Source organism: Plecotus auritus (genome assembly GCF_963455305.1).
Source record: "Plecotus auritus genome assembly, chromosome: X".
NCBI classification, from domain to species: domain Eukaryota; kingdom Metazoa; phylum Chordata; class Mammalia; order Chiroptera; family Vespertilionidae; genus Plecotus; species Plecotus auritus.
Window position 1 is genome coordinate 40,553,688 of NC_137784.1, and position 12,852 is coordinate 40,566,539.

General features: G+C 47.1%; 1 protein-coding gene across 2 annotated transcripts in view; it reads right to left on the bottom strand.

Moving 5' to 3' along the window:
* ATP7A (ATPase copper transporting alpha) overlaps nt 1–12,852 on the bottom strand; it is a 233,049-nt gene that overhangs the window by 18,899 nt on the left and 201,298 nt on the right. For both annotated transcript variants that reach the window (XM_080653268.1, XM_080653267.1), the window contains one exon: nt 11,961–12,177. In XM_080653268.1, the coding sequence (XP_080509394.1) occupies nt 11,961–12,177 (217 nt within the window). The remainder of the gene's footprint in view (nt 1–11,960; nt 12,178–12,852) is intronic.

The window sequence follows — 12,852 nt, forward strand, 5'->3', positions numbered from 1 at the left end:
CTGGATCTTTTTTATGTTTTCTAGTTATACTTTTATGCTTCCTATCTCTTTTTGAAGTTCTCACTAAGTTCATCTACTCTTCCCCTGAGTTCATTGAACATCCTTATAACCAGTGTTTTGTACTCGGCATCTAGTAGATTGCTTGTCTTCATTTTGTTTACTTCTTTTTCTGGATATTTGTTCTGTTCTTTCATTTGGGCATGTTTCTTTGTCTCTTCATTTTGGTAGCCTCCCTGTGGTTGTTTCTATGTATTAGGTAAAGCTTCTGTGTCTCCTGAGCTCAGTAGAGTGGCCTAATATAGTAAGTGTCCTGTAGGGTTCAATGGCACAGTCTCCCTGATCACCCAAGCTAGGTGTTCAAAGTGCGTCCCACATGTGGGCTATGTACACTCTCTCCTTGTAGTTGAGCCTTGATCACTCTTGGCACTCCAATGGGAGGCATTTACTCGCAGGATATTCAGCTCCAAGTACTGGCTGCAACCACCAGCCACCAATCTCTAAACACTATAAAAATCAGCTGTTCAGGGGCCCATCCCACAAAACAGGACTGACGTCAGCAAGGCTCTGGTCCCACTGTGTCTGCTCCTTGAGTGTATCGGGTGCTTTGATGTGGTCTGAAGCTGTCCATGGGTGTGCTTGCTCTGGGACCTCCCAGGAGGGGCAGGCCACAGTCACCACCTGTGTCCTGCTTAGGGCCACTGGTCATAAACTACAAAGTGATCTGCCAATGGCTGCTACTTGTGCTGGGCTTGGAGGTACCCAGGCAATTCCAAGCTGTGATCCAAGTCTGACTGCCACTAGTGCCAGGCCTGGGGCCAATTAACAAGAGGTAAAGGAAACACCGAGGCTAGATGCTGCTTGTTTGAGAGATTTTAGGAAAATCTGAAGCATGAGCCAAAGCAGGCCATTTTTATGGAAAATCCATTGGAAAACAGCTTGGGTAGGCCTGCAATTTGGGTGGGACAGGGTCTCAGGGAATCACTAGGGTGAAGCAAATAGTTTGAGGCAGGTTGATGGACTCAGATAGGGTACCTGTCTGCTAGTTCGGGGCAGGGTGGGGGTCTGGCTCATCAAAGGAACAATGGTCCTTGGCAGCACTTCTGTTTGGGAGAAAGCTGCCTCTCAGCTCTTTCCCTAATGCCAGACAATTCAGTTCATCCCCACCTGCTTGGCATAATTCCTGACTTTTCTCATACCCTACCCATATCTAATCTGTGGAAAAAATTTGTCTGCCAGCTTCAAGGCACATCTAGAAATTGACCAATTCTTATGACCGCTACTGTTACCACACTAGTCCAAGCAACCATTATCATAATGGCACTAATTCACCTCCTTGCTTCTGCCCTTGCCCTTCCCTCAACAGTGTATATTTATCAGAGCAGCTGGAGTAACAATTTTAAAACGTTGTCATATTCCATCACTCCTACACTCAAAACTCTCCAGTGGCTCACATCTCAGGGCAAAAACCCAAGACCTTTAAATATCCTTACCAACCTAGTCCGGCACTACCTACATCTCTGGCCTCATCTCTTATCCCCTTCCCATGCATTTCCTGCTCTAGCCACACTGTTCTCCTTGATGTTCCTGAAACTAATCAAGCACAGTCCTGGCTCAAGGCTTTTGTATTTAACATTCCTCCTGTCTGAGATGCTCTTATCACAGATATTCATGTAACTTTCTCCCTTCCCCTGGTTTTTGCTCAAATACCACCTTCTCAATGAGGCCTACCCTGATCATCCTATCTATATATATAAAACCGTAATATGCAAATAGACCGAACGGCAGAACAACCAAACAATGGGACACTATGACGTGCGCTGACCACCGGGGGCACACGCAGAACATGGCAGGCATCAGCAGTAGGCAGCAGAGCGCAGAACATGATGGGCAGGCTGTGGTGGGATGGTGGAGCAGGTGAGTGGGGGCACCAGACCAAGGCAGGGCACTGGTCGCTGTCATTGGGGTGAGCCTCTGGTGGTTACTGAAAATTCTTTGCTCCCATGTACCGCAGTCCTGCCTGGCGCTTGCACCTGCTGCCAGTGCAGGCCCCGCTCGCACCCGCTGCCGGCACCAGGTGCCAGCCCTGATTGCTCGGCGCCATCAGTGGGTGTGAGTGGCAGCTGCTGGCCCTGATCACCCCTCAGGGCTTCTCCACCTCCCCCTACTCCTGAGGGGCAATTGGGGCAGCAGCCGCCACTCACACCCACTGATGGCGCTGGCCCCACTCACACCCGCTGCTGGCGCTAGCCCCAATCTATCCGCACCATCAGTGGGTGCGAGCAGGGCCAGCACCATCAGTGTGTGGGAGCAGTGGTGGAGGGTGCAGGGCTGTGAGCAGAGAGGAGACTGGGGGCCGCGGCGGGAGGGGCGAGGCAGGGGCACGGAGGATGGGTTGAGACCCACCCCTGTGCCCACTGCAGCCTCATGGCCCACACTTCCTTTCAAGGTGCATGAAATCATGCACGGGGCCCCTAGTATAAAATAAGACCCACTACTCCCAGCATTCCCAATATCCCTTACCCTTCTTTACCTCCATCATACATTATATATATACACTGAGTGGCCAGATTATTATGATCTCTGAACGCATAATAATCTGGCCACTCAGTGTATATATATTAGAGGCCCGGTGCATGAATTCGTGCATGGGTGGGATCTGGCCAGCCTGGCCAGGGGGAGGGGACATGGGCGGTTGGCTGGCCTGCCTGCTGGTCAAACTCCTGGTTGAGGGGACAATTTGCATATTAGCCTTTTATTATATAGGATATGCACTGAGTGGCCAGATTATTATGCATTCAGAGATCATAATAATATATATATTATTTATATATATTATATAAATATATTATATATATATATGTGTATATATATATGTATGTGTGTGTGTGTGTGTGTGTGTGTGTGTATATATATATATAAAATTTATTTATTTGCTCAAGTCTTGTGTTCCCCCATCAGGAATGTAAGTTCCATGAGATAGGGACTTTCTCTATTCTGCTCACTGTTGTTTCTTTAGTGTCTTCAACAGTGCTTAATAAAAGCTGTCAATTGAACAAAATTACTATGTGTCAGTGTGCTTGATACTAGAAGTTCATGGAAAAATAGAAAGAAATTACAGTTTAGTAGAATCATATAGGAAAATAAAGAATTTTCATGCAGTGTACCTAGTACAGAGACTAAGTACAGTTATGATTTAAAAAGAAAAGCAAATATATCTGCCTATGTATGTCAGTCAGTGAAGGCTTCACTGAAGAGAGATGTGAGCTGAATCTTAAAAAGATGAAAATAAGTTAATGAGGTAGATGCCATTGTGAACAAGGATATTACCCAGAGAAAATAGTAAACGAGCCCTAGCCTGTTTGGCTCAGTGGATAGAGCGTCGGCCTGTGGACCAAAGGTTCCCAGGTTCAATTCTGGTCAAGGGCACATACCTTGGTTGCAGGCTCCTCCCCGGCCCGGACCCTGGTCTGGCTCATGCAGGAGGCAACCAATCACATCGATGTTTCTCTCTGTCTTTCCGTCTTTCCCTCTCTCTTCTACTCTCCCTAAAAATCAATGGAAAAATACCCTCGGGTGAGGATTAACAAACAAACAAATAGTAAATGAAATTATCTAATAAGCATGAAATGACATGATATAAGGAGGAACAATAAGTAGTTCCATATGGACAGAACACAGAGTACATGGCGGGGGGGCTAGCAGTGAAAAAAGACAAGATGGGTAGTGCAGGGAGGCAAGAAATATATCCTGGGGAACAGATTGTGAACAAAGTCCAGAGAGACTGGACTTTGTTCTGCAAGAGACAGAGAGCCAGTAAAGTTAGGATCATTAACAGAATTCCATGAATGGGCTTTATGATATATGCAAACCTCTGAAACAGAAATTTTCTGAGTGAACATAGCTTTCATCACATTCCTCCAAAGGTTCATGATTCAAAAATAGATTATAAGCCACCATAGTAAAAGGTATTATAAAGTAATATAATCAGATTTGCATGTTAGCAAAATAACTTGAGCACAAATGGGTGGGGAGGTGGTGGAACACTTAGGTGTATATATCATGTTTGGGGGCAGATGGATAGACCAACAAGAAACTCAAGAAACAGGGCTTGGCTAGAGATATTGATTTTGAAGTGGCAGTGGAAGCCCACATGTGGTAGAATAAGCAATAGGCATGAATTAAATTGTATAGAGAGAGTATGTAAAATGAGAAAAAGACAAACAACAAAACCCCAAGAGCAGAAGAAAAGAGGAATCAGAGAAGGATTAGAAAGAACAACCAGGTAAGTGAGAGGACAATCTAGAGAAAGCAGGGTCATAGAATAAAGGGAAGAAAGAGTTTTAGGAAGAAAGAAATGATTAACATTGCCAATTGCTTTAGTGAGATCATGCAGGCAGAAGACTGAGAAGTGACCACTGCAGAGGGTATTAAATAAGGTTATCAGTGGTCATAAAAAGAATAGTTTTAGTAGTATGGATGGGGCAGAAGCCAGACTGAGCCATGAATAAGTGAATTCAACAAGCCTAGGCTACTATTTCTAGAAGCGTGGATATAAAGGGAAAAATAGGACAAAATATTGATGGGAATATAATGATTTTGATGGAACAAGTATTTATATATTTAGAAAAAAGGAGCTAGTACAGAAAGAGAGCTGAAAAATAAAGAAACAAGGGGACATAAGAGAGGGATGTCCCTGAGGAATCAAGAGAGGGTGGAGAGCCCTAACTGGTTTGGCTCAGTGGATAGAGTGCCGGCTTGCAGACACAAGGGTCCCGGGTTCGATTCCAGTCAAGGGAATATGCCTGAGTTGCAGGCTAGATCCCCAGTGGGGGGTGTGCAGGAGGCAGCCGATCAATGATTCCCTCTCATCATTGATGTTTCTATCTCTCTGTCCCTCTCCTTTCCTCTCTGAAATCAATAAATGTGTGTGTGTGTGTGTGTATACTTTCCTCTCTGAAATCAATAAATGTGTGTGTGTGTGTGTGTGTGTGTGTACATATATATATATATATATATATATATATATATATATATATATATACCCTATCTAATAAAGAGGGAATATGCTAATTGCCATCACTCCGTCACAAAGATGGCTGCACCCACAGCTGAAGCCAAGTTCCTATAAGGAGCCTTAACAAGCAATCAGCAGGGACCTGAGGCTACACCCTCCCCCGCCCCCATAGGGCCTGACAGGGTACCTCAGGCCGCATCCCCCACCCGGCAGGGCTTGCTGGGGGACCTCAGGCCACACACCCCGCCCCGGCGCCAAGCCAGGGGACCTCAGGCCATGCCCCCCACCTGGAGGAGCTTGACGGGGGACCTCAAGGTGTGCTTTGCGTCCTGGTTCTGGGCTAGGGGACTTCAGGCCGCACCCACCACCAGGCCGGGGGACCTCAGACTGCACCCCCCGCCCAGCGGGGCTTGACGGGGGAACTCAGGCCGTGCCCCCCACCCAGCGGGGCTTGACAAGGGACCTCAAGGTGCACCCCCAGTGCTGGGTCGGGGAACTCAGGCTGCGCCCCCCACCCAGCGGGGCTTGACAGGGGACCTGAGGCTGCAATCCCCTGCTGGCGGGGCTTGACGGGGGACCTCAGGCCACACCTCCCGCCTTGGCACCAGGCCAGGGGACCTGAGGCCACACCCCCCACCTGGCGGGGCTTGATGGGGGACCTCAAGGTGTGCTCCCCATCCTGGTGCTGGGCTAGGGGACCTCAGGCTGCTCCCCCCGCCCCAGTGCCAGGCCGGGGGACCTCAGGCTGTGCCCCCCGCCCCAGCACCGGGCCAGGGGACCTGAGGCTGCGCCCCCTTGCCTGGCGGGGCTTGACAGGGGACCTGAGGCTGCACGCCCCCACCTGGCTTGACGGGGGACCTCAGGCCATGCCCCCCACCCAGCGGGGCTTGATAGGGGATCTCAGGCCATGTCCCCCACCTGGTGGGGCTTGACAGGGGACCTCAAGGCACGCCCCCCACCCCGGTCTGGGCTGGGGGACCTCAGGCCATGCCCCCCGTCCTGGCGCCAGGCCAGGGGACCTGACGCTACATCCCCTGCCCGGCGGGGCTTGACAAGGGTAGGACTGGCCAGGTCTGGATCTAGCCCAATGGGGGCGGGGGCCAGCTGGGTCTGGGTCCCACGCGATTTTGAGGTGCATGTGGGTGGGCGGGGACTTGACTCTGGGTCTCGTGGTGCGCCCCAGACTCTGACAGGTGGGGTTTTCATATACATTTTACTAATTTTCTTTCATCTCTGACACTTCTATTATAGAGAAAGGGCAAATAGCAATATTAAATTATTTCCCCTAATTAATCCCCTTTTAATGTGCACGAATTTTGTACACCGGGCCAGTAGTGTGTGTGTGTGTGTGTGTGTGTGTATATATACATATATATATATATATATGCAAGAGAGGGTGGAGGTAGAGGGGGGTGAAGAAGGTGGCAGGGGGCATAAAGGGGATAGTGATGGGGAAAAAAATATATATATATATCCTATATAATAAAAGCCTAATATGCAAATTGTTTTACCGGGAGTTTGACTGCTTGCTATGATGTGCGCTGAGTACCAGGGGGCGGTGCAGAACATGGTGGGTGTTGGTGACATGGCGCTGGCAGTGGATGGCAGTGGAGGTGCTGCCAGCCCTGATGGTCCCCGACAAGATCAGGACAGTGGCGGGGTGGTGGAGCAGGTGAGCGGGCGGCACCAGGCCAAGGCAGGTATGAGTGGGGGCCCAACTGCCCCGCCGATTGCATCGCAGACTGCGACTAGCAGTGGCAGCAGGGTTGGGGCCGCTGCCCGGCTCCCAGGCACTGAGAGAGCCAGGCAGGGAGCCCGGCCCTGACTGATTGCCCCACAGGCGGGATGGTGGAGCAGGTGAGGGGGTGGCGCCAGGCCACGGTGGGGTGCCAGGCAGGGCTGCGGGGCTGCAAGGCTGGGGGCGCGAGCTGGGGCTGTGAGCCTGGGGGCACGAGCTGGGGCCCAATCCCCACAGGCCACCCCGAGGGACCCCAGCCCAGCCTGCACCCTCAGCAATTTGGGACCACTGACTCCTAACCGCTCACCTGCCTGCCTGCCTGATCTCCCCTAACCACTTGCTTGCCTGCCTCACCAACCCTAACCACTCTGCCTGTCTGATAACCCCTAACCCCTCTGTCTGCCTGCCTGATCGCCCCTCACCACTCGCCTGCCTGCCTGATCGCCCCTAACGGCCCCTGCTATGGCGGCTTTGTCTGGAAGGACGTCCGGAAGGTCGTTTGGCTGTCCAGTCTAATTAGCATATTATGCTTTTAATATATATATGTAAAGAGAGGATGGAATCCAGAGCAAAGATGAGGGGATTCATTAGACAAGATGAAAAAGGAATAAATCTGGGGGAGGGGGAGGTGTCTGCAGCCTTAATTTTCCTATGTGAAAAATAAGCCAGATAATTTGCTTAAGGAACTACAGGTAAGGCCACAGGATCGTGTGAAAAATATTAAGTTTGGAGTCTAATGAACAAAATAGAGCCAGAGACATAGATGCATGGAACAGATTGTTGAATCTCAGAGGGAAGGCAGGGTAGGTGGGTGTATGGGAAGAGATCAACCAAAGAACTTGTATGAATGTATGCATAACCCATGGACACAGACAATAGGGTGGTGAAGGCCTGGGGTGGGGGGCGGGGGTGGGTTAGAAGAGGTTAATGGGGAAAAAAGGGGACATATGTGATACTCTCAACAATAAAGATTTTTTTTTTTTAAGTTTGGAGTAGCTACAGATGAGAAATAAAAGAAAGCTGAAATTAGATGAAAGATCAGATAAAGGCTAGACTTCATCACTCTATAGTGGAATCAAGAAGCACAGTTGAGGGCTACAGCAAGGAAGACACGAAGATGGCCAGGTAGGTAAACACTAGTACTCCCTGCCTCCCACAACCACATCAAAATTACAACTAAAATACAGAACAACCGTCATTCAGAACCACCTGAAAACTGGCTGAATGGAAGTCCTACAAATAGAGAAGTAAAGAAGAAAGTACATCAAACCTGGTAGGAGTGGCAGAGTCATGGAAAGGGCTGGTCCAGCACCCATGTGTGGAGGTTTCTTCAATCAAGAGAGATAACTTGGCTGCAGAGGCCTCCCGTGAGGAGTAAGGGATCCCAGCCCCATACCAGACATCTCAGCCCAGTGTTCCAGAGCTGGGAAGAGAAGTCCCCATAACTTCGGGCTGTAAAAATCAGCAGGGACTGTGGCTGAGTGACATGGAGGCTACTGGAGCCCCAGGCAATTCCTTTTAAAGGGCTGACACATGGCCCTAACCCAGCCGTGGGCAAACTACGGCCCACAGGCCGGATCCGGACCGTTCGGCTGTTCTATCCGGCCCACGGAGCCAAAAGAGCGGAGGGTTCTCTTGCTCTCCCCTCCGCTCCTTTACTTTGAATTTATATTAGTTCACACAAACACTCCATCCATGCTTTTGTTCTGGCCCTCCGGTCCAGTTTAAGAACCCATTGTGGCCCTCGAGTCAAAAAGTTTGCCCACCCCTGCCCTAACCGGTTTGCCTCGGTGGATAGAGTGTTGGCCTGCAGACTGAAAGGTCCCAGGTTTGATTCCAGTCAAGGGCATGTACCTTGGTTGCAGGCACATCCCCAGTGGGGGGTATGCAGGAGGCAGCTGATTGATGTTTCTCCCATCGATGTTTCTAACTCTCTATCCCTCTCTCCCTTCCTCTCTGTAAAAAATCAATAAAATATATTTTAAAAAAATAAATAAAGGGCTGACACATGAACTTACACGGCCTGCTGCCTTTGAGCTCTAGTGCCAGGCAGCAGCTTTGGGGGATGCAGAGACTTATGGGAAGGAACTGGATTGTCTGGGATAAGGGCAGGAACCTGGAGGCAGCTCTCTGACGTGTAGACAGGGGTGCTTGAAGGGATTATTATTCCTGTGCTGGAACCTCCCCACAGAGCTGACTGGCAGCCACATCCGACTCTACATATCCACAAGTGACACACTCAAGAGGTAAACTCAGTGAGCACCAAAGCCCCATTGAAGCAAGTCCTGCTCCATAGCGGGGTCTCCTGCACAGCAGCTCTCCCACTGCAGTCACAGCTGGTCCCCACAGCCAATTGGCCTGGAGGTCAATTCCTCCCAGTGACACCAACAGCAATCAAAGCTCAACTACAATAAGACTGTGCACACAGCCCACACAGGGGCACACCTGGAGTGTCCAGCTCAGGTGACTGAGAAGACCGAGCCACTGGGCCCTACAGGATACCTACTACACAAGACCACTCTACCAATTCTAGGAGACATTGCATCTCTACCTAATACAAAGAAACAAACACAGGGAAGCAGCCAAAATGCAGAGACACAGAAACATGTCACAAATGAAAGAAATGGAAGTAAGCAAACTATTGCATATAGAGTTCAAAACAATAGTTATAAGGTTGCTCAAGGATCTTAATGAGAGCTTCAAGGAACTTAGTGAGACTTTTAAGAATTTTAGTGAGAATTTCAAAGACCTGAAAAAGGAAGGACCAGTCAGAAATTAAGCATACACTAACTAAAATAGAGAATAATTTACAGGGATTCAACAGTAGAGTAGAGGATGATTCTGAGAATCAAATCAACCAATTGGAACATAAGGAAACAAAAAACACCCAATCAGAACAAAAAGAAAAAAAGAATCTTTAAAAAATGAGCATAGTGTAAGGAGCCTCTGGGATAATTTTGCATTATGGGGGTGCCAGAAGGAGAAGAGAGCAAGATATTGAAAATGTATTTGAATAAATGACAGAAAACATCCCTACTTAGCGAAATAAATAGTTATACAAGTCCAAGAAGCACAAAGAGTTTCAAACAAGAGGAACCTAAAGAGTCCCACACCCAAGAAACATCATAATTAAAATGCCAAGGGTTAAAGACAGAAAGAGAATATTTTTAAAAATATATTTTTTATTGATTTCAGAGGGGAAGGGAAAGGGAGAGAGAGAGAGAAACATCAACAATGAGATAGAATTATTGATCAGCTGCCTCCTGAATGCCCCCTGCTGGGCTGCTGGGGATTGAGCCCAGAACCTCGGCATGTGCCCTGACCAGGAATTGAATAGCAACCTCCTGGTTCACAGGTTGATACTCAACCACTGAGCCACACTGGCCAGGCAAAATGAGAATCTTAAAAGCAGCAAGAGAAAAGCAGTTAGTTACCTACAAGGGAGTGCCCATATAACTGTCTGCTGATTTTTCAACAGACATTTTGCAGGCTAAAAGGGAGTGGCAAAAATATTCAAAGTGATGAGTAGTAAGGACCTACAACCAAGATTACTCTACCCAGCAAAGCTCTCATTTAGAATTAAAGGTCAGATAAAGAGATTTACAAACAAGAAAAAGCTAAAGAAGTCCATCACCACCAAACCAGTATTACATGAAATGTTGAAGGGTATTCTTTAAGAAGAGGAAGAGGAAGAAGATGAAGTAGAGATTAAAAAATATGAATACTGCCCTAACCGGTTTGGCTGAGTGGATAGAGCATCGGCCTGCAGACTCAAGGGTCCCAGGTTCGATTCCAGTCAAGAGCATGTACCTTGGTTGCGGGCACATACCCAGTAGGGGGTGTGCAGAAGGCAGCTGATCAATATTTCTCTCTCATAGATGTTTCTAACTCTCTATCCCTCTCCCTTCCTCTCTGTAAAAAATCAATAAAATATATTTCAAAAAATATATGAATACTATGCAGCTGTAAAAAAGAAGGAACTCTAACCATTTGCAACAGCATGGATGGACCTAGAGAGCATTATGCTAAGCAAAATAAGCCAGTCAGAGTAAGATAAGTATCATATGATCTCACTCACATGTACAATCTAATGAACAACATAAACTGATGAACAAAAATAGACCCAGAGATATAGAAACATCAAACAGACTGTCAAACCTCAGAGGGAAGGCAGGGGAGGATGGAGGGGGGGAATAAATCAATCAATGAACTCATATGCATACTAGTATATGCATAACCCATAGACACAGACAATAGGGTGGTGAAGGCTTGGAGGGAGGCGAGTAGGAGAGGGCAATGGGGGGAAAAAGGGACATATGTAATACTTTCAACAATAAAGATTTATAAAAAATATGAATGATAAAATGGCAATCTACACTAATAAAAGAGAAATATGCAAATTGACCGTACCTCCACAAAGCCCACCAGCCAATCAGGGGTGAGTATGCAAATTAACCCAACAAAGGTGGCGGGTTAATTTGCATATGCAGGCACAGAGTGAAGACTGAAGTCTGAAGACTAAAGACAACTGAAGACTGAAGACTGAAGAGGCTTGGCTTCTCCGCTGTGGCCAGAGTGGAGAAGCCTCGAGGCTAGGCTTCTCCGCTGCAGCCAGAGTGAAGGCCTGGGTCCCAGGTGCCAGAGGAAATCCGGTGACGGCAGCCAGGGGAAGGAAGGCCTATTGCACAAATCTTCGTGCAACGGGCCTCTAGTAAATACATACCTATCAATAATTGAATCTAAAAATCAAAATAGAATCTAATGAACAAAATAAACTGATGAATAAAATAGAATCAGAGGCCTGAAAACATGGAACAGACTGACGAATTTCAGAGGGAAGAGGGGAGGGGGGGCAGGAAGAGATTAACCAAAGAACTTATATGCATATATGCATTACCTATGGACACAGACAATAGGGTGGTAAAGGCCTGGGGCAGAGCAGGAACCAGGTGGAGGAGGGAATGAGGAGTAAAAAGGGGGACATCTATAATACTCTCAACAATAAAGATTTTTTTTTTAAATAGGAGTATAGTTGGAAAATGTTCTCAAGTAACTTAAGTGAAGCAATCAGAGGCCTATGGTAAAATTGATGTGCAAGAATGAAACCATAATGCCAATTTTTATTTATTATATAATAGTTCAAGATTATAAATTAGACATCCATTAATTACTGTCCCGTAATTGGTACTACAAAGAAAATTAGCTTACTTGAGAACTGGGCATCAATAATCATGCAAGACGAAGTTGATGACTGTTCATTACTTGCATCAATTTGAACCAGGGATGCATTTTTAATATTATTTTCCTCTAATTTCCAGTTATTCTTATGTAGCAAGCCTTCAATATTGGTGACTTGACAGCTAATACCACAGCCTGGCACAACCTGGAAATCTATGCAGGTACCCAAGGTTTCAGTGTCCAGCTCCTAGCAAATAGAAACAGAAGGATTTCCTCTATTGTTCTAATAATCCAAGATCATCATTAGCAAGATCAAAGATTACTTTTGGTTAACTTAAAATGTTTAGAACAACATTATCACTTACCATTGTCTATTTGACAGTGGAATTTTTGGTCTTTATATTAACTATTATGTTTTATTACAGTGAAAGGACACGGATTAAAATCAGCAAAAGAAAGAGGTTCATTGGACAGGTTCAAGAGATACCCAGCATGGAGCTTCCAGTGGTCCCCTGCCAGTAGAGTCATGTGAATAATGCTTAATTCACTCAGCAAGTATGTATGATGATGTCTACGGAGTGTTGCCAACCGGGGATGCTCACCTGGAACTTGGTGTCCAGAGTTTTTACTGGGCCTCAGTCATGTAGACATGACTGACCTTCTCCATTGCTGGCCTTAGTCTCTAGCCCTTCCAGAGGCTGAGCTGATATAGCATGGCCCTAGGTCTCTCAACATAAATCATATCATTAGCATAGACTATCTGGCATGGCCCAAGGCCCCCAGGTAAACCAAGACATTCTTATCAGGCAGCATACTCCAAGGACCTAGGAGCTAGGGCCAAAGGCCAAACCTTTGGGCAAGTTTAATACTTTACTACACAGACTCACAGAGGAGGACTTATGGAGCTTTTATCACCTATATT